This window comes from Gobio gobio (assembly GCF_949357685.1).
Source record: "Gobio gobio genome assembly, chromosome: 23".
Classification (NCBI taxonomy): Eukaryota; Metazoa; Chordata; class Actinopteri; order Cypriniformes; family Gobionidae; genus Gobio; species Gobio gobio.
Window position 1 is genome coordinate 3,197,067 of NC_137119.1, and position 25,210 is coordinate 3,222,276.

General features: G+C 36.8%; 1 protein-coding gene across 1 annotated transcript in view; it reads left to right on the plus strand.

Moving 5' to 3' along the window:
* Positions 1 to 25,210, plus strand: part of LOC307119565 (piezo-type mechanosensitive ion channel component 2-like) — a gene marked incomplete at its 5' end in the record, with an annotated part of 129,959 nt that overhangs the window by 84,650 nt on the left and 20,099 nt on the right. Inside the window, 8 exons of the mRNA XM_079805907.1 lie at positions 5,791 to 6,060; positions 7,948 to 8,206; positions 9,585 to 9,767; positions 11,320 to 11,512; positions 17,344 to 17,458; positions 20,582 to 20,729; positions 21,658 to 21,872; positions 22,852 to 23,010. Of these exons, the coding sequence (XP_079662033.1) occupies positions 5,791 to 6,060; positions 7,948 to 8,206; positions 9,585 to 9,767; positions 11,320 to 11,512; positions 17,344 to 17,458; positions 20,582 to 20,729; positions 21,658 to 21,872; positions 22,852 to 23,010 (1,542 nt within the window). The remainder of the gene's footprint in view (positions 1 to 5,790; positions 6,061 to 7,947; positions 8,207 to 9,584; positions 9,768 to 11,319; positions 11,513 to 17,343; positions 17,459 to 20,581; positions 20,730 to 21,657; positions 21,873 to 22,851; positions 23,011 to 25,210) is intronic.

Below are 25,210 nucleotides of genomic sequence, written 5' to 3' on the forward strand. Positions count from 1 at the left end.
CAATAACAGAGTTTGTGCACCAGGCTTTGTTAATGTAAATGCACAATCCACCCCCTCTGCTCTTCCCGGAGCCATCTTAGATGCACTTTTATGATGAATAGATGCACTTTTATGATGGATAGATGCACTTTTATGATGAATAGATGCACTTTTATGATGATAGAGTCACTTTTATGATGAATAGAGTCACTTTTATGATGATAGATGCACTTTTATGATGGATAGATGCACTTTTATGATGAATAGATGCACTTTTATGATGATAGAGTCACTTTTATGATGAATAGATGCACTTTTATGATGAATAGATGCACTTTTATGATGATAGATGCACTTTTATGATGAATAGAGTCACTTTTATGATGATAGATGCACTTTTATGATGAATAGAGTCACTTTTATGATGATAGATGCACTTTTATGATGGATAGATGCACTTTTATGATGATAGAGTCACTTTTATGATGAATAGATGCACTTTTATGATGAATAGATGCACTTTTATGATGGACAGATGCACTTTTATGATGGATAGATGCACTTTTATGATGAATAGAGTCACTTTTATGATGGATAGATGCACTTTTATGATGGATAGAGTCACTTTTATGATGAATAGATGCACTTTTATGATGGATAGATGCACTTTTATGATGATAGATGCACTTTTATGATGGATAGATGCACTTTTATGATGGATAGATGCACTTTTATGATGAATAGATGCACTTTTATGATGGATAGATGCACTTTTATGATGAATAGATGCACTTATATGATGATAGAGTCACTTTTATGATGAATAGATGCACTTTTATGATGGATAGATGCACTTTTATGATGATAGAGTCACTTTTATGATGAATAGATGCACTTTTATGATGGATAGATGCACTTTTATGATGATAGAGTCACTTTTATGATGAATAGATGCACTTTTATGATGGATAGATGCACTTTTATGATGGATAGAGTCACTTTTATGATGAATAGATGCACTTTTATGATGAATAGATGCACTTTTATGATGGATAGATGCACTTTTATGATGGATAGATGCACTTTTATGATGAATAGAGTCACTTTTATGATGGATAGAGTCACTTTTATGATGAATAGAGTCACTTTTATGATGATAGAGTCACTTTTATGATGATAGAGTCACTTTTATGATGAATAGATGCACTTTTATGATGATAGATGCACTTTTATGATGGATAGATGCACTTTTATGATGAATAGAGTCACTTTTATGATGGATAGAGTCACTTTTATGATGGATAGATGCACTTTTATGATGATAGAGTCACTTTTATGATGGATAGATGCACTTTAATGATGGATAGAGTCACTTTTATGATGGATAGATGCACTTTTATGATGATAGATGCACTTTTATGATGGATAGATGCACTTTTATGATGGATAGATGCACTTATATGATGAATAGATGCACTTATATGATGATAGAGTCACTTTTATGATGAATAGATGCACTTTTATGATGAATAGATGCACTTATATGATGATAGAGTCACTTTTATGATGAATAGATGCACTTTTATGATGGATAGATGCACTTTTATGATGATAGAGTCACTTTTATGATGGATAGATGCACTTTTATGATGGATAGATGCACTTTTATGATGAATAGATGCACTTTTATGATGATAGAGTCACTTTTATGATGAATAGATGCACTTTTATGATGATAGAGTCACTTTTATGATGAATAGATGCACTTTTATGATGAATAGTCACTTTTATGATGATAGAGTCACTTTTATGATGAATAGAGTCACTTTTATGATGATATAGTCACTTTTATGATGAATAGATGCACTTTTATGATGAATAGAGTCACTTTTATGATGATAGAGTCACTTTTATGATGAATAGATGCACTTTTATGATGAATAGATGCACTTTTATGATGGATAGATGCACTTTTATGATGAATAGATGCACTTTTATGATGGATAGATGCACTTTTATGATGGATAGAGTCACTTTTATGATGGATAGAGTCACTTTTATGATGGATAGATGCACTTTTATGATGGATAGATGCACTTTTATGATGGATAGATGCACTTTTATGATGGATAGATGCACTTTTATGATGGATAGAGTCACTTTTATGATGGATAGATGCACTTTTATGATGGATAGATGCACTTTTATGATGATAGATGCACTTTTATGATGAATAGATGCACTTTTATGATGGACAGATGCACTTTTATGATGGATAGATGCACTTTTATGATGGACAGATGCACTTTTATGATGGATAGATGCACTTTTATGATGGATAGAGTCACTTTTATGATGGATAGATGCACTTTTATGATGGATAGATGCACTTTTATGATGATAGATGCACTTTTATGATGAATAGATGCACTTTTATGATGGACAGATGCACTTTTATGATGGATAGATGCACTTTTATGATGGACAGATGCACTTTTATGATGGATAGATGCACTTTTATGATGGATAGATGCACTTTTATGATGATAGAGTCACTTTTATGATGAATAGATGCACTTTTATGATGAATAGTCACTTTTATGATGATAGAGTCACTTTTATGATGAATAGATGCACTTTTATGATGAATAGAGTCACTTTTATGATGATATAGTCACTTTTATGATGAATAGATGCACTTTTATGATGAATAGAGTCACTTTTATGATGATAGAGTCACTTTTATGATGAATAGATGCACTTTTATGATGAATAGATGCACTTTTATGATGGATAGATGCACTTTTATGATGAATAGATGCACTTTTATGATGGATAGATGCACTTTTATGATGGATAGAGTCACTTTTATGATGGATAGATGCACTTTTATGATGGATAGATGCACTTTTATGATGGATAGATGCACTTTTATGATGGATAGATGCACTTTTATGATGGATAGATGCACTTTTATGATGATAGATGCACTTTTATGATGAATAGATGCACTTTTATGATGGACAGATGCACTTTTATGATGGATAGATGCACTTTTATGATGGACAGATGCACTTTTATGATGGATAGATGCACTTTTATGATGGATAGATGCACTTTTATGATGATAGATGCACTTTTATGATGAATAGATGCACTTTTATGATGGACAGATGCACTTTTATGATGAATAGATGCACTTTTATGATGGATAGATGCACTTTTATGATGGACAGATGCACTTTTATGATGGATAGATGCACTTTTATGATGAATAGATGCACTTTTATGATGGACAGATGCACTTTTATGATGAATAGATGCACTTTTATGATGGATAGATGCACTTTTATGATGATAGATGCACTTTTATGATGGATAGATGCACTTTTATGATGGACAGATGCACTTTTATGATGGATAGATGCACTTTTATGATGGATAGATGCACTTTTATGATGGATAGATGCACTTTTATGATGGATAGATGCACTTTTATGATGAATAGTCACTTTTATGATGGATAGATGCACTTTTATGATGGACAGATGCACTTTTATGATGGACAGATGCACTTTTATGATGGATAGATGCACTTTTATGATGGATAGATGCACTTTTATGATGAATAGTCACTTTTATGATGATATAGTCACTTTTATGATGATAGAGTCACTTTTATGATGAATAGATGCACTTTTATGATGAATAGAGTCACTTTTATGATGATATAGTCACTTTTATGATGAATAGATGCACTTTTATGATGAATAGAGTCACTTTTATGATGATAGAGTCACTTTTATGATGAATAGATGCACTTTTATGATGGATAGATGCACTTTTATGATGATAGATGCACTTTTATGATGGATAGATGCACTTTTATGATGGATAGATGCACTTTTATGATGGATAGAGTCACTTTTATGATGGATAGATGCACTTTTATGATGATAGATGCACTTTTATGATGATAGATGCACTTTTATGATGAATAGATGCACTTTTATGATGATATAGTCACTTTTATGATGAATAGATGCACTTTTATGATGAATAGAGTCACTTTTATGATGATAGAGTCACTTTTATGATGAATAGATGCACTTTTATGATGAATAGATGCACTTTTATGATGGATAGATGCACTTTTATGATGAATAGATGCACTTTTATGATGGATAGATGCACTTTTATGATGGATAGAGTCACTTTTATGATGGATAGAGTCACTTTTATGATGGATAGATGCACTTTTATGATGGATAGATGCACTTTTATGATGGATAGATGCACTTTTATGATGGATAGATGCACTTTTATGATGGATAGATGCACTTTTATGATGATAGATGCACTTTTATGATGAATAGATGCACTTTTATGATGGACAGATGCACTTTTATGATGGATAGATGCACTTTTATGATGGACAGATGCACTTTTATGATGGATAGATGCACTTTTATGATGGATAGATGCACTTTTATGATGATAGATGCACTTTTATGATGAATAGATGCACTTTTATGATGGACAGATGCACTTTTATGATGAATAGATGCACTTTTATGATGGATAGATGCACTTTTATGATGGACAGATGCACTTTTATGATGGATAGATGCACTTTTATGATGAATAGATGCACTTTTATGATGGACAGATGCACTTTTATGATGAATAGATGCACTTTTATGATGGATAGATGCACTTTTATGATGATAGATGCACTTTTATGATGGATAGATGCACTTTTATGATGGACAGATGCACTTTTATGATGGATAGATGCACTTTTATGATGGATAGATGCACTTTTATGATGGATAGATGCACTTTTATGATGGATAGATGCACTTTTATGATGAATAGTCACTTTTATGATGGATAGATGCACTTTTATGATGGACAGATGCACTTTTATGATGGACAGATGCACTTTTATGATGGATAGATGCACTTTTATGATGGATAGTCACTTTTATGATGATATAGTCACTTTTATGATGATAGAGTCACTTTTATGATGAATAGATGCACTTTTATGATGAATAGAGTCACTTTTATGATGATATAGTCACTTTTATGATGAATAGATGCACTTTTATGATGAATAGAGTCACTTTTATGATGATAGAGTCACTTTTATGATGAATAGATGCACTTTTATGATGGATAGATGCACTTTTATGATGATAGATGCACTTTTATGATGGATAGATGCACTTTTATGATGGATAGATGCACTTTTATGATGGATAGAGTCACTTTTATGATGGATAGATGCACTTTTATGATGATAGATGCACTTTTATGATGAATAGATGCACTTTTATGATGGACAGATGCACTTTTATGATGGATAGATGCACTTTTATGATGAATAAACTCACTTTTATGATGGATAGATGCACTTTTATGGACTTCAAAAACGACCCGTCAATTCACTGCCATTATAAAGCTTGGATTAGCCAGGGCATTTTTAATATAACTCGTCTGAAAGAAGAATGTCACACACACCTAGGATGATTTGAAGGAGTGTAAATCATGGGGTAATTATCATTTTTGGGTGAACTATCCCTTTTAGGGGACACTGCTGTTGTGATGGGATAGGGGTAAGGTTAGGACAGGTTTGGGTAGGTTTAAGGGTGGGTTAAAGTGTACAGGTCTTTTTCAAATTCAAGTCCAGTGTAGAAGCTCAAAATGAGTGCATTGAATCACAGTAGACAATATAAAGTGTGATGAGACTTCCCCCTGGTGGTTGACCTCATGAATCACACACACACACTCTCTGCTCTCTGACAGTGAACACACACACCGCTCTGAGCTGTACTCGCGGCAGGGCACCAGTGACACCATTGAGGAGGCCGTGAGCGAACCAGAACCTCCACACACTCTCTGGACTCCCTCAGACATCCCTCCCTCATACAGCAAAGCCACGGGCCTGGACTCAGCCGAGGATCTGGATGTCAGGAGGCTGAGGATCCAAACCCCTGAGGAGAAGTCCGGCTGTCAGAGTCAGTCTCTGCTGTCCATGAGCCATCAGCTGACAGCCAATGAGCTGCTGCAGAGCAGGTGAGGCCGCGTCATGTGACCTTACCCAACCACCTGCAGCTCAAGCTGATGAGTGAAGATCTGTGTGTGAAACTATAGCTGTCCATTTCACTAACACTATCAAAGCTGAGTTCATCATCATTACTCCAGTCTTCAGTGTCACATGACCCTTCACTGATCATTCTCATATCAACACACACTTATGATTATCATCAGTGATACAGTTCATATTTTAGTGGAAAACGTCATACATTTAGTTTTTCAGGATTCTTTGATGAATATAAAGCAGCGTTTATCTGAAATATAATATTTTGTAACATTATAAATGTCTTTACTGACACTTTTGATCAGCTTAATGCGTCCAAACTGAGTAAAAGTATTTATTTCTTTAAAAAAGAAAACCTTGTATGTAAAATTACAAGTATGTAACACGTGAGACGCGTGTTTCAACACATTTTGCTAACGACACTTACAATTATGAAAATAATTGCTTAAATGCTTGTGATTTAAAAGGTTGAGTTATGTTCTGAAAACAAGGCTATTTATGTGCGGCAATTTAAGAAAATGATTAATTACATCTATTTTGCCACCGTCGCCTCAGGCTTGGCTTTCTTAGTCAGGGACACTAAATATTCAACTATATTACTGATCAGCTCATTTCAGTTATCATAAAGTCATAATTAAGAGATAAAGTGTTGAAAATAGGATTTTAAATGTCCTCATTATTAGATAAAAAGTAGAAAATATGATTTTAAAAGTCATAATAGTGAGATAAAACGTTGGAAATATGATTTTAAAAGTCCTCATTATTAGATAAAAAGTCAAAAATATGATTTTAAAAGTCATAATAGTGAGATAAAAAGTCAAAAATATGGCATGCCAAGTCATTATGAGATAAAATGTTGGAAATATGATTTAAAAAGTCCTCATTATTAGATAAAAAGTCAAAAATATGATTTTAAAAGTCATAATACTGAGATAAAAAAGTCAAAAATACGGCATGCCAAGACTTTGAGATAAAATGTTGGAAATAGGATTTTAAAAGTCCTCATTATTAGATAAAAAGTCAAAAATATGATTTTAAAAGTCCTAATAGTGAGATAAAAAGTCAAAAATATGATTTTAAAAGTCCTAATAGTGAGATAAAAAGTCAAAAATATGACATGCTAAGTCATTATTATGAGATAAAATGTTGAAAATATGATTTTAAAAGGCCTCATTATTAGATAAAAAGTCAAAAATATGATTTAAAAAGTCATAGTGAGATAAAAAGTCAAAAATACGGCATGCCAAGTCTTTATGAGATGAAATGTTAGAAATATGATTTTAAAAGTCCTCATTATTAGATAAAAAGTCAAAAATATGATTTTAAATGTCATAGTGAGATAAGTCAAAAAACATTTGACATGATAAGTCATTATTATGAGATAAAATGTTAAAAATATGATTTTAAATGTCCTCATTATTAGATATAAAGTAAAAAATGATTTTAAAAGTCATAATAGTGAGATACAGCATGCCAAGTCATTATTATGAGATAAAATGTTGAAAATATGATTGTAAAAGTCCTCATTATTAGATAAAAAGAAATCTCTTATGCTCACCAACACTGCATTTATTGCAAAAGACCAGCGTTTATCTGAAATAGAAAGCTTTTGCAACATTATACTTCCATTCAAAAGTTTTGGGTCAGTAAGAATTTATTTATTTATTTTATTTGGGAAAGAACTTTAATAATTAATGCATTTTTATTCAGCAAAGATGCATTAAATTGATCAAAAGTGCCAGTAAAGACATTTATATTGTTATTTTACATTTCAATAATATTTCACAATGTTAGAGTTAGTATTGGTAATAAAGTAAAGCGGTGTGCGTGAGGTTTATGGAGGTGTGGCTTGTGTCCGTCAGGATGTTCTTCGATGAGGATCTGGAGGAGTCTGAGCTCTTCTACCGCTCTCAGCCGCAGCTCCTCCAGCTCTGCTACGCCCTCTACAACCTGCTGGTGGCGCACTCAGAGATGGTGTGTTACCTGGTCATCATCCTCAACCACATGATCTCTGCGTCTGTGGCCACACTGGTGCTGCCCGTCCTCATCTTCCTCTGGGCCATGCTGTCGGTGCCCCGGCCCAGCAAACGCTTCTGGATGACGGCCATCGTCTACACGGAGGTCTGAGATCTGGGACACACACACACACACGCATACACACACACACACACACACACACACACACACACACATACACACACACACACACACACACACACACGCATACACACACACGCATACACACACACACACACACACACATACACACACACACACGCATACACACACACGCATACACACACACACACACACACACACACACACACACGCATACACACACACACGCATACACACACACACACACACACACACACACACACACACGCATACACACACACACACACACACACACACACACACACGCATACACACACACGCATACACACACGCATACACACACACACACACACACACACACACACACACACACACACACACACACGCATACACACACACACGCATACACACACACACACACACACACACGCATACACACACACACACACACACACACACACACACGCATACACACACACACGCATACACACACACACACACACACACACGCATACACACACACACGCATACACACACACACACACGCATACACACACACACACACGCATACACACACACACGCATACACACACACACGCATACACACACACACACACACGCGCGCGCGCTGTGTTAATCTTGAGTATCTATATAGTAGTGTTGATCCTTCTCACACACACACACACACACACACACGCTGTGTTAATCTTGAGTATCTATATAGTAGTGTTGATCCTTCACACACACACATACACACACACGCGCTGTGTTAATCTTGAGTATCTATATAGTAGTGTTGATCCTTCACACACACACACACACACACACACACACACACACACACACACACACACACACACTGTGTTAATCTTGAGTATCTGTAGAGTAGTGTTGATCCTTCACTCTCACACACACACACACACACACACAGTTTCGTGTTAATCTTGAGTATCTATAGAGTAGTGTTGCTCCTTCACACACACACACACACACACACACACAGACACACACAGTTTCATGTTAATCTTGAGTATCTATAGAGTAGTGTTGCTCCTTCACACACACACACACACAAAGTTTTGTGTTAATCTTGAGTATCTATAGAGTAGTGTTGATCCTTCACTCTCTCTCACACACACACACACACACACACACACAGTTTTGTATTAATTTAAAGAATAGTGCAGGTAGTTTCCCAGTTGGGCTGTGTGTGCAACTGTAGCCTATCAGGGGAGAGAGGGGTGTGGCTTCTGGGGTGGCTCCGCCCACAAGGAGAAAATCCTTCAGTTTTAATCTGAATAAAATGAATGAAGCTTAGTTGAGACTGCCTTTCATTGTGCGAATGTTCACGTCTCTCTTTGCTCTTGCTTTCTACACACAGGTCACCATAGTGATCAAATACTTCTTCCAGTTTGGCTTCTTCCCATTTAACCAAACCATAGAGCGGGACAAGTCCAAACCGTTCCACCCGCCCAACATCATCGGTGTGGAGAAGAAAGAGGGATACGTCCACTACGACCTCATCCAGCTCCTCGCGCTCTTCTTCCATCGGTCTATTCTGAAGGTTGGCCTTTTTTCCTATTAAATATTTTAATAATCATCATAACTTTGGTATCATTCGAAAGCTTAAAGGTGCCTTAGAATGAAACATTTAATGAACCTTGCCATAGTTAAATAACAGGAGTTCAGTTCATGGAAATCACATACAGTGAGTCTCAAACACCATTGCCTCCTCCTTCATATGTAAATCTCGTTTGTGAAAAACACCACGAAAAATAGGCAGATCTCAACGGAACACCGAGAATGATGCAATTGTCAGGATCATTATTATGTACGCCCCCAAAATTTGCATATGCAAGCAGTAAGTGATTTTATCCACTTCTTGACTGTCTAAACAATTTCTGATTAAATTGAAAGTTTCTTAGCGAGACAACATTAACGATAATATCCCCGTTGTTGTCTAGATCCAACGCAAGATGTTATTACAGTAACAATAGGATCATAACTAAAGAGTATGTCTAATGACAAAGGTTAATATTATTTCATGCCAGTGTTGTCATAAATTACAAAATACAACCGTAGATACGTAATGTACTACGGTAGTTTAGTGTATATTTAATGCTATATGCACGTTATCGTTTAGGCTGAAGTTCTGGTATGGACGAAATTAGGGATCGACCGATATGGATGTTTTAGTGCCGATGCCGATTTTTTTTCATCAGCCTTTCATCAGCCTAAAACACTTTAGAATAATGGTCATTAGTTAACATTAGTTAACTACATTAGTTAACATTAACTAATAATGAACTGCACTTATAAAGCGTTTATTAATCTTAGTTAATATTAATTTCAACATTTACTAATGCATTATTAAAATCATCTTGTTAACATTAGTTAATGCACTGTGAACTAACGTGAACAAACCATGAACAGCTGGATTAACTAACATTAACAAAGATGAACAAATACAGTAACAAATGTACTGCTCATGGTTAGTTCATGTTAGTTAATACATTAACTAATGTTAACTAATGACCATTATTCTAAAGTGTTACCTTTTATTTTACCTTAAAATGACATTGACTTAATTTGATTTAAAAAGCACCTGCTGTAGCATCTTAATTTTTTTCGTTGCACTAAACATTATTTGATTTAACATTTTGGAACAATTATATACTTTGGTTTTATTTAATTTCACTGGTACAGACTTTTTTTCTTTACACTGAATTTAAAAACAAATGCTGATTTAAGTAACATCTTTGTTTGGATTGCAGAATATGCAGTTGTTGCCTTTAATTTCACCTTTCAGCCTTTTCATTTACAATTCAATTTCCTGTTAATTTCAGATTGCGGACTTGTTTTCATTAGCCAAAAGCCAATTTAGCCTGTTAAATACCAAATAAACATCTTGTTCATGTATACTTTCATTATTTTATTGTGTAAAAAAAAAAAAAATTGGTATCGGCCAGTTTTCTTGAAAAAAATCGATATCGGAATCGGCCATGTAAAATCATGATTGGTGCATCACTAATTCTAGGGCACCTTTGAACACTGAGCATTTTTGAAATTGGACATTGTGTACACGGAAAGCTCTTGATTTCCCTCTTCTTCCTCAGTGCTATGGACTGTGGGATGAAGATGAGCCCAGGTCAGGCGGTCAGACGTCCTCCTCTCATGATTCAGACAGTGAAGAGAAAGCAGATGCCTCGCCGACACACGTTCGGCTGCCCAGAAAACACCACCAGAGCAACTCTTTGCTCCGCCGTCAGAGCTCCAGCGTCTCTCAGCGCTCGGCCCGCTCTAAAGCAGGTGTGTATGAGGACAGAGCATCCAAAGACCCTCTTTCACCTGCACACAACGGCAAAGCTTGATGTGCTTGAAAATCATGTTTTCAAACACATCATGGCCAATTAACAATCACTATATATGCTTTGTAAATGCAAAGCAACGACCCCCCCTTGAGAAAATCATATGAATAATAATACATTTCATATTTATATCACACAAACTCACCAAAAATAGACTAGTCATATGTCAAATGAATATCACTTGTGCAGTTTATTACCGATCCAACACTTTACAGTAACGTTATTATCAAAAGAATCACAAAGATGGAAATGACTCCTTTGAACAAGCAAACACATGAGTCATTTTCCTGTTCGAATCACTTCCTCCGTGTGGAGCTACTACCCTCAAGCGCTATATCCGCTCGTTCCTTAGATTGTTTTCTTCAGAATGAGACCAATTTTACATTTCTGTGAGCAAGCATGGCCAAACCACACTGTAATATGTCACTATTTGTCTGCATCGCATGTTTTGATGTGCTTGTGTTTAATTCAGATTAAGTACATCGCATATACAGATCTACATTTTGAGCTAATCATTCATCAAGTTGGGAGCTATACAGAGGATTAAAGTGTGAGATTTAAATTATGCAAATCAATGAAAGCACGCAGCTCTGAAAGCAGGGATATTAAAAAATAATTTGCTTCAATGATTTTTTGTATTCAAGCTACTTGAGGAACCATTTCAGCCCTACTTAAGTCATAAAATAATAAAATCAGTATGTATAAAATACAATTGTCCCTAGGGTTGGGTATCGGGTTTTTTTTTCCGATACCGGTGCTAAACCGATACTTTTAAAACGGTACCAGTGCCTGAACCGATACTTTAAAAAGAAAAAAAGCCACAAAACGAAGTGGATGACATTAAAGAATGGCTTTTTATTGATTTTTTATTATTTAAATTGAACAATTTATAACAAGTTTAAAGTATACTTAAATATATAAATATAAATAAATACACAACACAATTTACTTAACAAATTCACAGTAAATCTAAAGCCACCTAACCCAACTACAACTAATTTAACACTGAATAACAGTTACAGTAATAACAGCAGTCGTCTGTATTCTTGCTCTGCTACAAACCAGCTTCAAGCTTCAGCTTTATTTTGCAGAAATATGACCATATTCTCTGGATAAATATATTAAAACGCATCGCCTTATTGTTACCTGCACACAAGGGCAAAGCTTCACAGGCAATGCATGAAGCACAGCTCGCAGAGAAGTCTCTCGCAAACCAAGCATGTTTTCAAGCACATCATGGCCAATTAACAATCACTATAAAGTAAGTGATCGGTGAACTGGGAGAAGGATAGAGGAAACTATAGAGTTACTATATAATGTGTGTCTGATATGAATAAAACATGTAGTCAAGTTATAACCGTCTGAAAGGAGTGTTTTTGCCGCTTCCATAGACATTTAAATGTCTGAAACCTAAAATAAACATGATGTGGTTGAAAACACTGAATAGTTGTGGTATGTGACGAGCGCTGATCGTGTGTGTCTCTGGCTCAGCGCCAGCCAAAGCGCAAAAGCACGTCTGAATTTAAGTGGCACCGAAATGAGGCACTGAAATCTATGAAGGTAAATTGATGCCTTAAAGAATCGCAAGCGCAGGGTAAGATTTGTGAAAGTGTACATAAGATTGCAAGCGTAAATTCAATTTGCATGCGCAAGATAAGTTTTGTAAAGGTGTAAATTGCCTTTCAAGTGTAAGAAAAAAATATTTGCAGCATTAAGTAAAGTAAGTATTAAGTAAGTGTAATTCATGTATTGTGAAACTGCAGCTTCATGTTAACGCAAAATAAACATGATCTGTATTCTTCTGACTTCCATTTTTCCGTGCTAAGACTATTGACATATTTCTTTCGCCAAGATACGGCCAAAATCATTGCACGACTGTGAACATCGATTTGCAAGCGAAAACATCAGAGTCAAGAACTGACCGTGTAAAACCAACTTTTGTGTAAAAAAATTAAACCGTTGCAAATGTCTAAATGACTTGTTGTGTACGTAGGGAAAAAAAGTTCCTGAAAGAAATTGATTTGTACTTTCTTTTAGCTGCGCTTAAAGTTTTGGCACGATTCTCTCACTCACTTGAGTTTTGCAAGCGCGAGGAGGAAGGCGGGTCCACCTTCTTCTTTAGCCAATCAAATGAGCTGATCGCTGACTCTCAATTTACCCTTATCTGATTGGTTCAATAAACACCCAGACGCCAGAACACATCTTTATCTTCATTCCGGTATATACCAGGGTTTCGGTACCCAACCCTATTTGTCCCACATTATATCAGGTGTTAGAAGAGTGATTCACCCTCATGCGAAATTCCCAATCGCATATATATAATTATAATTAAAATATATATTTATATATAATAATATAGTGTCATTTAAGTGTTTGTATACAAATCTGTTAATTTGTAACTTCAATATTAGTCGGCTAATGTAGTATCCACTGACTCCCATAGTTTACAACATTAGTTCAGAAATTTGTTTTCCTTAAGAAAATGTTCCATGTATTATACCTGATACATATCCAAAATAATCCTTATTGAATTGAATCGAAAATCTAATCGAAAGCTTGTGAATCGAAATCGAATCGAATTGTGAAATTGGTGTCAATACCCAGCCCTACTACTTAAGTCATAAAATAATAAAATCAGGATGTATAAAATACATTTTGAAATTCCCAATCGCATGGATTCCCATTGAGATGACTGGAGATTCACCGAACATCAGTGACTGAGATGTAGGGTTGGGAATCGTGAGACATTTTCCGGTTCCGCCTAACGATTCCGGTTCCGATTCCGGTTCCGCCTAACGATTCCGGTTCCGCCTAACGATTCCGGTTCCGATTCCGGTTCCGCCTAACGATTCCGGTTCCGCCTAACGATTCCGGTTCCGATTCCGGTTCCGCCTAACGATTCCGGTTCCGATTCCGGTTCCGCCTAACGATTCCGGTTCCATTAAAATTATTAAACAAATAGTGGTAAAGGAAAAAGGCACAATATGCAACGCAAACAATCCATTTTGTATTTATTACTTGCTCTAAAATTAATTTACTGGTTGGCAATGTCAAAAAAGTCTTGAACTGTACATATATTACAGTATTAATTAAGCCATTTTTGCAACACATTTTTTTTTCAAATAAACACCTCTGAAATTGTCTTATTACATTTTATCTCTCTGTCTCTGAATAAAACCAAGTTATAAATTATATTTATTACTTATATTTATGAATTAGTTGTATATTAATTTAATAGTAATTCAGTTATTCAGTGAACTTGTAAATAATTAATTGCAATTCAGCATTACAAAGGTAATTGTGCCTAAACGCTTACCTAAACCATGGTGACTCAACGGTTGACAAATTATATATATATATATATATTAGGGATGCACCGAATCCAGGGTTCGGGTTCGGATTCGGCCGAATATTGGGCTTTTTGACTGGGTTCGGTTTCTGCCGAACCTCAGAATTTTTTTCCACCGAACCCGAACACTAGGCTTGCACTATGCGCGCCCCGCTGGTCGAACGTAATGACGCCGCTGTTGAAAGTGAAAATGGAACTCATGAACAGAAAACGTGGCAGTATACTTTAAGTCAAAAGAAGGCGATTCAAGTTGAGCTACGCGTTCAATTTGCAATGCCGATTTGTCTCGTGATGACAAGGACCCTAAACAACAGCCGCTGTTATAACATTTGCATATGAAACATCCGAGAGAATACGAGTTGTGCATGAAGGAATCTACAGACAGCAGCCAAAATGTATTTTATTTTACCTTGCAAACAGCCTATAGATCTATAGATCAGATAAAATATAAATAAAATTAATAAAATAGGCCTACACTAAATATTTTTCACTTAAATAATTACCAAATTAAGATGACAAAACGAAAATACACTGAATCCGTAAGCTTTGAAGAACCGGAATTAGGTAAATAGGTAGATAATATACTATATATCTTTACATATACTATTCTCTTAAAACCATCATTTCGTTATTTTTACTAACCCAAATAATGATTCATCCGCTAGGTTGCACGGGAGGGGGAAAAAATAGCTTCCTTCCACTTAAGAGTTGAGCTCTTTTTATTTTAATATATCTCTTTACATAAATACTATTTTCTACTTTAAAAAAATAACTTCGTTATTTTACTAACCCAGTGTTTTGTATGTGAATGCTGTTTCACGTGAATAATACCACAGGAGTGAAACACAAAGCTTTGTTTAGCCTAGAAAGGAAATAATGGTCAGATAGCACTTTTTAATTCTGTTTTGCGATCTGTATCTGGTCACTCGATTTTCCGTGAATTTGAACAATAGGCCTAGTCCATTTTATCCCAATGGACATGGACATCTCGTTTCTTTTCCCAAATCTTCACTTGCGTCGCACCCATGTTCGCAGGGGATTATAAACGTTTCTTCCTTTCGTTTGCTTATAATTAAGTCTATTATAACTTCACATCCTTTACTGTTGGAAAGTATAAAAAACACTGTAAGACGAATAGCCTTTTACTTCAAATTTTATTTAACACAGTTTGTTCTTGTTATTAAACTTGGTAAGGCGCGTCAAGTTTGGTTTATTTGAATTGCGCATTTCACACACACACACACACACGCCGGTGATTTTAGTTTCGTTTTCTCTGGCAGTGAATAATCAAACATTGTCTAAATGTCTTGACCCTGTGGAAAATAAAATCCGCTCTTCAGACCTTTTACAACAAGTGTTGCTTTGCAACATCAGTAGAACATATGATGACAAAGATATTCAAGAAGGTGTCTATTCAGTGTCCCATTCCTCTCAAAGCGCAGAGCGGTATATGACACATCTTTGCGGGGAAATAGTATGAATCAAATATTTTTCTAACTAATATTTAATTTTCATATATTCTTGAGGTTACCATTATTTACTGATAATCGTTTAGATGTTTTATAGGCTGTAGTGTGTTGTTTCACTGACGGAAGTGCTAAAATAAACACGCATGCTTATGGATGTTTCAGCCTCAAATGATTTCAAAATGTAGCTCTATATCTGGCATAGACTACAGTATTTAAAATAGCATATATGCATTAGTTACATTCTCAATTTAATTTACAGAGCAATCCCTGCTAAGTTTTTAGTTTAACTAATACGCTGTCAGACTCGCAACGGGGGCGTGGCATTACGATGTCGGCACAACCCTAGCGCGCGCCTCCTGCGCTCTCCGTTGGGTTGTTCTTTGAAACAACAGAGGACGACTCGGGGTAATTTTTCTATAAACCATCATGAAATAGCGTCGAGAAGAACATACACGACAATGTTTACTTTAGTAAACTTGACCAAAACAGTTAATGGCATCCCTACACTGCTGTGGACGTTGTTAACTAATGTGTTTACTTTGATAATGGACTGCGGATGGGAGTAGGATTCGGTATTCGGATTCGGATTCGGCCGAATCTTGACCAGTGGATTCGGTATTCGGCCGAACCCCAAAAATCTGGATTCGGTGCATCCCTAATATATATAGGCCTTTCACTATAAATCTGGTATAAGCCATGTGGCACTCTTTGTCAAATTGCTAGTGCAGCCTCCTTTGCATGTTATTAACTTTTCACATGTGTTACATTTTGCTTCATTATCATTCATTCTTTGGAAATGAATCCATACTTGTGACCAGAACCGTTTTCGTAACCGAAACTTAGGAATTTCGCGCGGTTCTGGTATTTTTCAAAAATCAGTTTCGGTTCTGCATAAGAATTGGTTCTCGGTTCCCAACCCTACTGAGATGTGTGTGTAAATGTGTGTGTCCGCAGGCAGCGGGAAGAGTGTGCGTCGCTCACTGAGCGCTCTGCAGAAAAGCCGCAAGGAACTGATTTTGGACAAGCTCAGAGAGCAGCTCATCAAGGCCAAGCGCTTCACTGTCAAAACGTAAGGCATCGTGACATCATCACACCAGTGTTTAAAGGGACAGTTCACCCAAAAATGAAAATTCTGTCATCATTTACTCACCCTCAAGTTGTTCCAAACCTGTATGAATTTCTTTGTTCTGTTGAACACAAAAGAAGCTAGAGTGAAGAATGTTTGTAATAAAGCAGAGAGAGCAACCATTGACTACCATAGTAGGGGAAGAAATACTATTGTTGTGAACTTTTATCTTCTAAAGTGTAGGAAACTCAGAAGATGAAGACCAGGGGCCGATACCATGAAGCCGGTTTAGCTGCTAGCCAGATATGTTTAAGCTTAGTTTGTGCCAATCCTGGGTTTTAGGTACCAATAAAGTGGTTTGGCTTTTAGCTGTGTTCATCTCCACAGTAACTTACGCTCCACAGCTAGCCTGCTCCAGGGCAGGTTATGTTCTGGATTAGAGATCGCAAACTGATATTGGACCAATCAGCTGTGAGCAAAGTGACACATATCTGATGCAATAAAGACACTGTTTCTACTCCAAATTAAAGGTCACTAGCTAATGGCTATTAAAGACTTATTTAAAATAATAATAATTTTGAATTATTTAAATATAATTTATGTAATTATTATACCCTTAATCAATTACACATGTATCATTTGAGTTAATCAATCATTAATAGGCATTTTGTTAATATTAAAATAAATAGCCTTTATAAAGGTCATACAAATAAGCTTTAAATTCAATAACTAAATCTATAAAAAAATTACATGTGAGCATAAATGTTCAATTCTCTCTACATATCAGATAAACTAACTTCATAACTTTTACTTGCATTGACGTATAAGATTTTTCTTAAAGTTGTCCTCGACAGCTCTTTTCTTCTGTGTAAATTTGTTTAAATTCTTAATATTTTTCAATCATGTATATTCTGCAGAAGAGTGAAGTGAATCTCAGTTTGACTGATCCATAGCCTGTGATTGGCTGTTCACTGCTGATGTCACAGCTAAACTCCTAAACTCAGGATCAAAGCCTGAGTTGACAGAGAAAGCTGATGATCAGCATCATGGGACCAACAAAGCCTGAATACATTGGTTTGGTTTTGCCTAACTCGAAACTAATCCTGTAACCCTGACTTTGTTAAACTTCCATCATGGTACAGGCCCCTGGAGACTTCGGGATCAAACAGAAGTTATTCTTTTAATGAGAACTCTCTGTGCTGCAGGTCGTCCGAACAGTCTGATTTAACAGTACAAAATAATGCAATTTATCTAGATTTCAGGGGAGGGATTATACAGCAGGGGAGGAGACATTCAAACAAAGGAATGCATATGTTGTGTAGCTAAAGGACACACCCTACTATGAAATCCCTACCAGTCCCATTGAATCAGCTTAACTATTCGCATGCTGATACTGGCCAGGAACTCCAATTCCAAGAGCCATCCCAGAGCCATTAAAGACAAAAGGGGCAACATCTGGGCTCCGAAAGGTGGGATCTCAGTGATCTCATTTAAAACACAATAGAGAAAACAGGTCTGGCAGGAAAAGAGACTCTTGCTAGAGCCTCTGAAATCAGTAAAACAGGTCTGGAAGATTTGCATAGCAGACTAATTCATCTCATATCATCATTTTTTACCTTAAATGCTAAATGCAATGTACTTTCTTAAAGGGTTAGTTCACCCAAAAATGAAAATTCTGTCATTAATGACTGAGCCTCATGTGGTTGGACACCCGTCAGACCTCCGTTCATCTTCAGACACAAATGAAGATATTTTAGTGTAAATCTGATGCTCTGAAAGGCCTCCATTGGCTCAATGCACTTTACACTCTCAAGACCCTTAAAAGACACTAAAGACATCGTTACAAAGTCCATCTCACTACAGCGGCTCTACAATAACTTTATGAACCGGCAAGAATAGTTTTTGTGCACAAAAAAACCCTAAATAACGACTTATATAGTGATGACGATTTCAAAACACGGCCTCATGAAGCTTCGAAGCGTTATGAATCAGTGAGTCGAATCAGCGGTTCGAGCGTTATGAATCAGTGAGTCGATTCAGCGGTTTGGAGCGTTATGAATCAGTGAGTCGATTCAGCGGTTTGAAGCGTTATGAATCAGTGAGTCGAATCAGCGGTTCCAGCATTATGAATCAGTGAGTCGATTCAGCGGTTTGGAACGTTATGAATCAGTGAGTCGATTCAGCGGTTTGAAGCGTTATGAATCAGTGAGTCGATTCAGCGGTTTGAAGCGTTATGCATCAGTGAGTCGATTCAGCGGTTTGAAGCGTTATGAATCAGTGAGTCGATTCAGCGGTTTGGAACGTTATGAATCAGTGAGTCGATTCAGCGGTTTGAAGCGTTATGAATCAGTGAGTCGATTCAGCGGTTTGAAGCGTTATGCATCAGTGAGTCGATTCAGCGGTTCAGAGCGTTATGAATCAGTGAGTCGATTCAGCTGTTCAGAGCGTTATGAATCAGTGAGTCGATTCAGCGGTTCAGAGCGTTATGAATCAGTGAGTCGATTCAGCGGTTCAGAGCGTTATGAATCAGTGAGTCAAGTCAGCAGTTTGGCGGTTTGACACGCGATCCGAATCATGATTCGACTCACTGATTCATAATGCTTCGAAGCTTCATGAGGCCGTGTTTTGAAATTGTCATCACTATATAAGTCGTTATTTAGGGGGTTTTTTGCGCACAAAAACTATTGTCGCTGATTCATAAAGTTATTGTAGAGCCACTGTAGTGAGATGGACTTTGTAACGACGTCTTTAGTGCCTTTTAAGGGTCTTGAGAGTGTAAAGTTGAGCCAATGGAGGCCTTTCAGAGCATCAGATTTACACTAAAATATCTTCATTTGTGTCTGAAGATGAACGGAGGTCTGACGGGTGTCCAACCACATGAGGGTCAGTAATTAATGACAGAATTTACATTTTTGGGGGAACTAACCCTTTAAATTTGTAATACCACACGTCAATGGTTGCTCTCTCTGCTTGGTAACAAACATTCTTCAAAATATCTTCTTTTGTGTTCAGCAGAACAAAGAAACTCACACAGGTTTGAAACAACTTGAGGATTAGTAAATGATGACAGAATTTTCATTTTTGGGTGAACTGTCCCTTTAACTCTTCAGTCTTCTGTTGTTTCAGGGTTCTGGATATCTACATTCCCATCAGGCAGTTCTTCTATAACCTGATCCACCCGGAGTACAGCGCGGTCACAGACGTTTATGTGCTCATGTTTCTGGCCGACACGGTCGACTTCATCATCATCGTGTTCGGATTTTGGGCCTTCGGGGTTTGTAGAGCTTCATACGGCAGATTCATATACGAAATCCTTACTTAAAGTTGCGATGTTGTGTGTTTTGTGTATGTTTTAGAGTGTAACCCCTTCATTTTCTGCACATTAGCTGATTTGTAGTTTTCATTTTGGGGTGAACTATTCCTTTAAAGGGATAGTTCACCCAAAAATGAAAATTAGCCCATAATTTACTCACCCTCAAGTCATCCTAGGTGTGTATGAGATTCTTCTTTCAGACGAATATAATCTGAGTTATATTACACAAGTCCAGGCTAATCCAAGCATTAGAATTGGATTCATAGTTGCTCTGTTTTTGAAGTCCATAAAAAGTGCATCTGCCCATCATATAACTGCTCCACGCGGCTCTGGGGTGTTAATAAAGGCCTTCTGAAGCGAATCGATGCGTTTGTGTAAGAAAAATATCCATATTTAAAACTTTATAAAGTAAACTTTCAGCCGACCGCCTTCCCTGTTCAATTTATGGAAAAATTGTTGAAAGTTCCCCTGTCAATCGAAAGACTAACGCCAACAGGTCATGACGTCACGAACACATCTTGAGTTTCACTTTCAACATTCAACACTTTTCCACGGAAGGCGGTCTGTCGAAAGTTTACTTGATAAAGTTTTAAATATATGAATATTTTTCTTACACAAACGCATCGATTCGCTTCAGAAGGCCTTTATTAACACCCCAGAGCCGCGTGGAGCAGTTATATGATGGACAGATGCACTTTTTATGGACTTCAAAAACAGAGCAACTATGCCTGGACTTGTGTAATATATCTCAGATTTTATTTGTCTGAAAGAAGAATCTCATACACACCTCGGATGACTTGAGGGTGAGGAAATCATTGGCTAATTTTCATTTTTTGGGTGAACTATCCCTTTAAACTCCATAACTGAAATGAAATCTCTTTCTCCACAGAAATACTCTGCGGCTGCTGACATCACTTCCTCCCTGTCAGAAGACCAGGTTCCCGAGGCGTTCCTGGTGATGGTGCTGATCCAGTTCGGCACCATGGTGGTGGATCGTGCGCTGTATCTGAGGAAGACCGTGATGGGAAAGGTCATCTTTCAGGTCATCCTGGTCTTCGGCATTCACTTCTGGATGTTCTTCATTCTCCCGGGCGTCACTGATAGGTCTCTATCGCTATACGACCAATCACAGCAATTCAATATTGATGGTGTTTAAAGGGTTAGTTCACCCAAAAATGAAAATTCTGTGATTAATTCCTCACCCTCATGTGGTTGGACACCCGTCAGACCTCCGTTCATCTTCAGACACAAATGAAGATATTTTAGTGTAAAGCTGATGCTGAGAAAGGCTTCAGATAGGCCTCCATTGGTATTCAGTACATTTACACTCACAAGACCCATAAAAGGCACTAAAAACGTCGTTACAAAGTCCATCTCACCACAGTGGCTCAACAATAATTTTACGAAGCGACGACAATAGTTTTTATGCGCAAAAAAAAATCTAAATAACGCCTTTATCCAGCTTGTTCTTGTCTTCCGTGTGTGTCTCCACGACGCACGCGCGAGAATATGAGCAGATCCGGCGTTCGGACACATGACCCAGAAGAGATTTGTTTACGAGCAGAGGAAGACGCGCGTATCTCAGCTGTTGAATTCTACATTGATCGTGCTTTAGGTCTCGGTGTAGTTCTCAAAATGGGGCTACAGTGAGCATTTCATGGATTCCCGAACGCCGGATCTGCTCATATTCTCGCGCATGCGTCGTGGAGACACACGGAAGACAAGAACAAGCTGGATAAAGGTGTTATTTTGATTTTTTTTTCGCACAAAAACTATTGTCGTCGCTTCGTAAAATTATTGTAGAGTCACTGTGGTGAGATGGACTTTGTAACGACGTTTTAAGTGCCTTTTATGGGTCTTGAGAGTGTAAATGTACTGAATACCAATGGAGGCCTATCTGAAGCCTTTCAGAGCATCAGCTTTACACTAAAATATCTTCATTTGTGTCTGAAGATGAACGGAGGTCTGACGGGTGTCCAACGACATGAGGGTCAGTCATTAATGACAGAATTTTCATTTTTGGGTGAACTAACCCTTTAAGACGCTCTGATCTGACATATGATTGGATGCTTTAATCTCCTAGGCGTTTCAGTCAGAACACAGTCGCCCAGCTCTGGTACTTTGTGAAGTGCATCTACTTCGGTCTGTCGGCATATCAGATCCGCTGCGGTTACCCGACCCGTGTGCTGGGCAACTTCCTGACCAAGAGCTATAACTACGTCAATCTCTTCCTCTTCCAGGGGTGAGAAACCGCCACACTCCACTCACGGGGCGTCTATGGAAGCTTGATTCTGCCACAGCATAAAAACATAAATCCATCTGTTTATATCTAAACTCAGGAAAAACTAAGAATTGTGGGATTAAAAAGTTGCAATATTTTTTTATACAAACCTGCAATTGCAAGAAAAAGTTATCGAGTATCTCAGTGAAATATGAACACAATTGTGAGATAAAAAGATCAATTACCTTTATTTTTTATTCCATGGCGGAAACACGCTTTCATAGATGTCAATAATGTGTCTAAAATATGTTATTATATATTCACTATCATTTAAAAGTTTGTGTATTTTTCTGTAAGAAATTCATACTTTTATTCACCAAACACTGAAAAAAGTGACAGTCAAGACATTTATAATGTGATAAAAGATTATATTTCAGATAAACGCTGCTCTTCTGAACTTTATATTCATCAAAGAATCCTGAGAAATAAAATGTATCAGTTTCCAGCAAAATATGATCTGTTTTCAACACTGATAATAATCATAAGTGTGTGTTGATATGAGAATGATTAGTGAAGGGTCATGTGACACTGAAGACTGGAGTAATGATGATTTGATCACAGGATTAAATCACACTTTACTATATATTCACATAGAGAACAGCTGATTTACCTTATAATAATATTTCATAATTTTTTCTGTATTTTGACCAAATAAACGCAGCCTTAATGAGCAGAAGAGACTTTTAAAAACATAAAAAACGTACTTTAACTTTAATTACACACACAACGCGTCTGCTAGTGTCCGATTCACGACCTAATGACTCCTTTGAACCGAATCATTTTAACGACTGGTTAAAACATCTGATCTGCTCAACACTGAACTCACAAATCAGTTTAATCATTTACTCAGAACACAAGTGAGCTCACCCCATTTAGCAAGAGTGGATAGTAAGAATTAGTTTTAATTATCCACAGTATTTCAGTTTATTTCTGTTGACAATCTGTAGTAAAATAAATTGCCTAAAATCCTTTAGACTGGCGTGAGGTGAAACCAGTTGTTATTAGGCAAGGCAAGGCAAGGTAAGTTTATTTGTATAGCACATTTCATACACAGTGGCAATTCAAAGTGCTTTACACAGAAATGAAGTTAAAATAGTTATAAGTGAATAAAATAAAAATATACATAGTATAATAGTTATAATAGGAATTAAAAGGAAATTAAAAGGAAATAAAAATAAAGATAAAATCCCCTGTCTGGGGATATATTAGCTTTATTAAATTGCATATGGCAGGAAATTAGGCTATTTGTTAATTTTTAATGCTACTTTTTAATATTGATATGATTATATACCAAAAAAAATGTCTGTAAATAGTGTAAAAAATGAGGAACAAAAGAAACATCGATGTAAGAGATCATACATAATATGAGAGATCAAAATTACTAGCATTTCTTTAATTTATTGTCAGTATTGCGCTCGCAGATCACATGGGTAAGGTGTGTGTGTGTGTGTGTGTGTGTGTGTGTGTGTGTGTGTGTGTGTGTGTGTGTGTGTGTGTGTGTGTGAACCACCACCGAAGACCATTTTTGACCCAGGAAAAACCCTGTGATCGGAACCAAAGTGTGCAGGACTGTGCTCTCTGGAGCAGAGTCCTGCACGGGTCCGATTGTAAACCCGCACCCGCAGTGCTTAAACCCGCATCCGACCCGTTTTCCGACAACAGCACTAAATAAAATCCACACCCGACCCGCTTAAAATAGAACCGACACCCGACCCGCACCCGCAATAAAATCAGTTTAGCATATTACATTATAGACACACTTACAAAAATGTTTATTGCCAGCATACATAAGTTATTACACGACCATTAACTTAACGACAACTTCGGGACATTCTAAAACGCTTAACGTGGCTTAATGTAGGTAAGACACTGTTATTAAGAGACCAAACTCAGTAAACATAATATTAATAACGTATACTATGTACAAAAAATCAGATGAGCCCAAAATGTTTAAAAATTACACGTTAAGCGTTTTCCTCCCATAGAAAACCATTATAAAAAAACGCTCAACGTGGCTTACTGTAGGCTACTAAGACAGTGTTATTAAGAGACTAAACTCAGGAACCATAACAAAAATACTGTTCGATTGAACTGCGTGTGCTTGGTTTGGTTACCACAGTTAGCTGCGTGCTTCCTCAGCGATGAACTTCCACATCTTGAC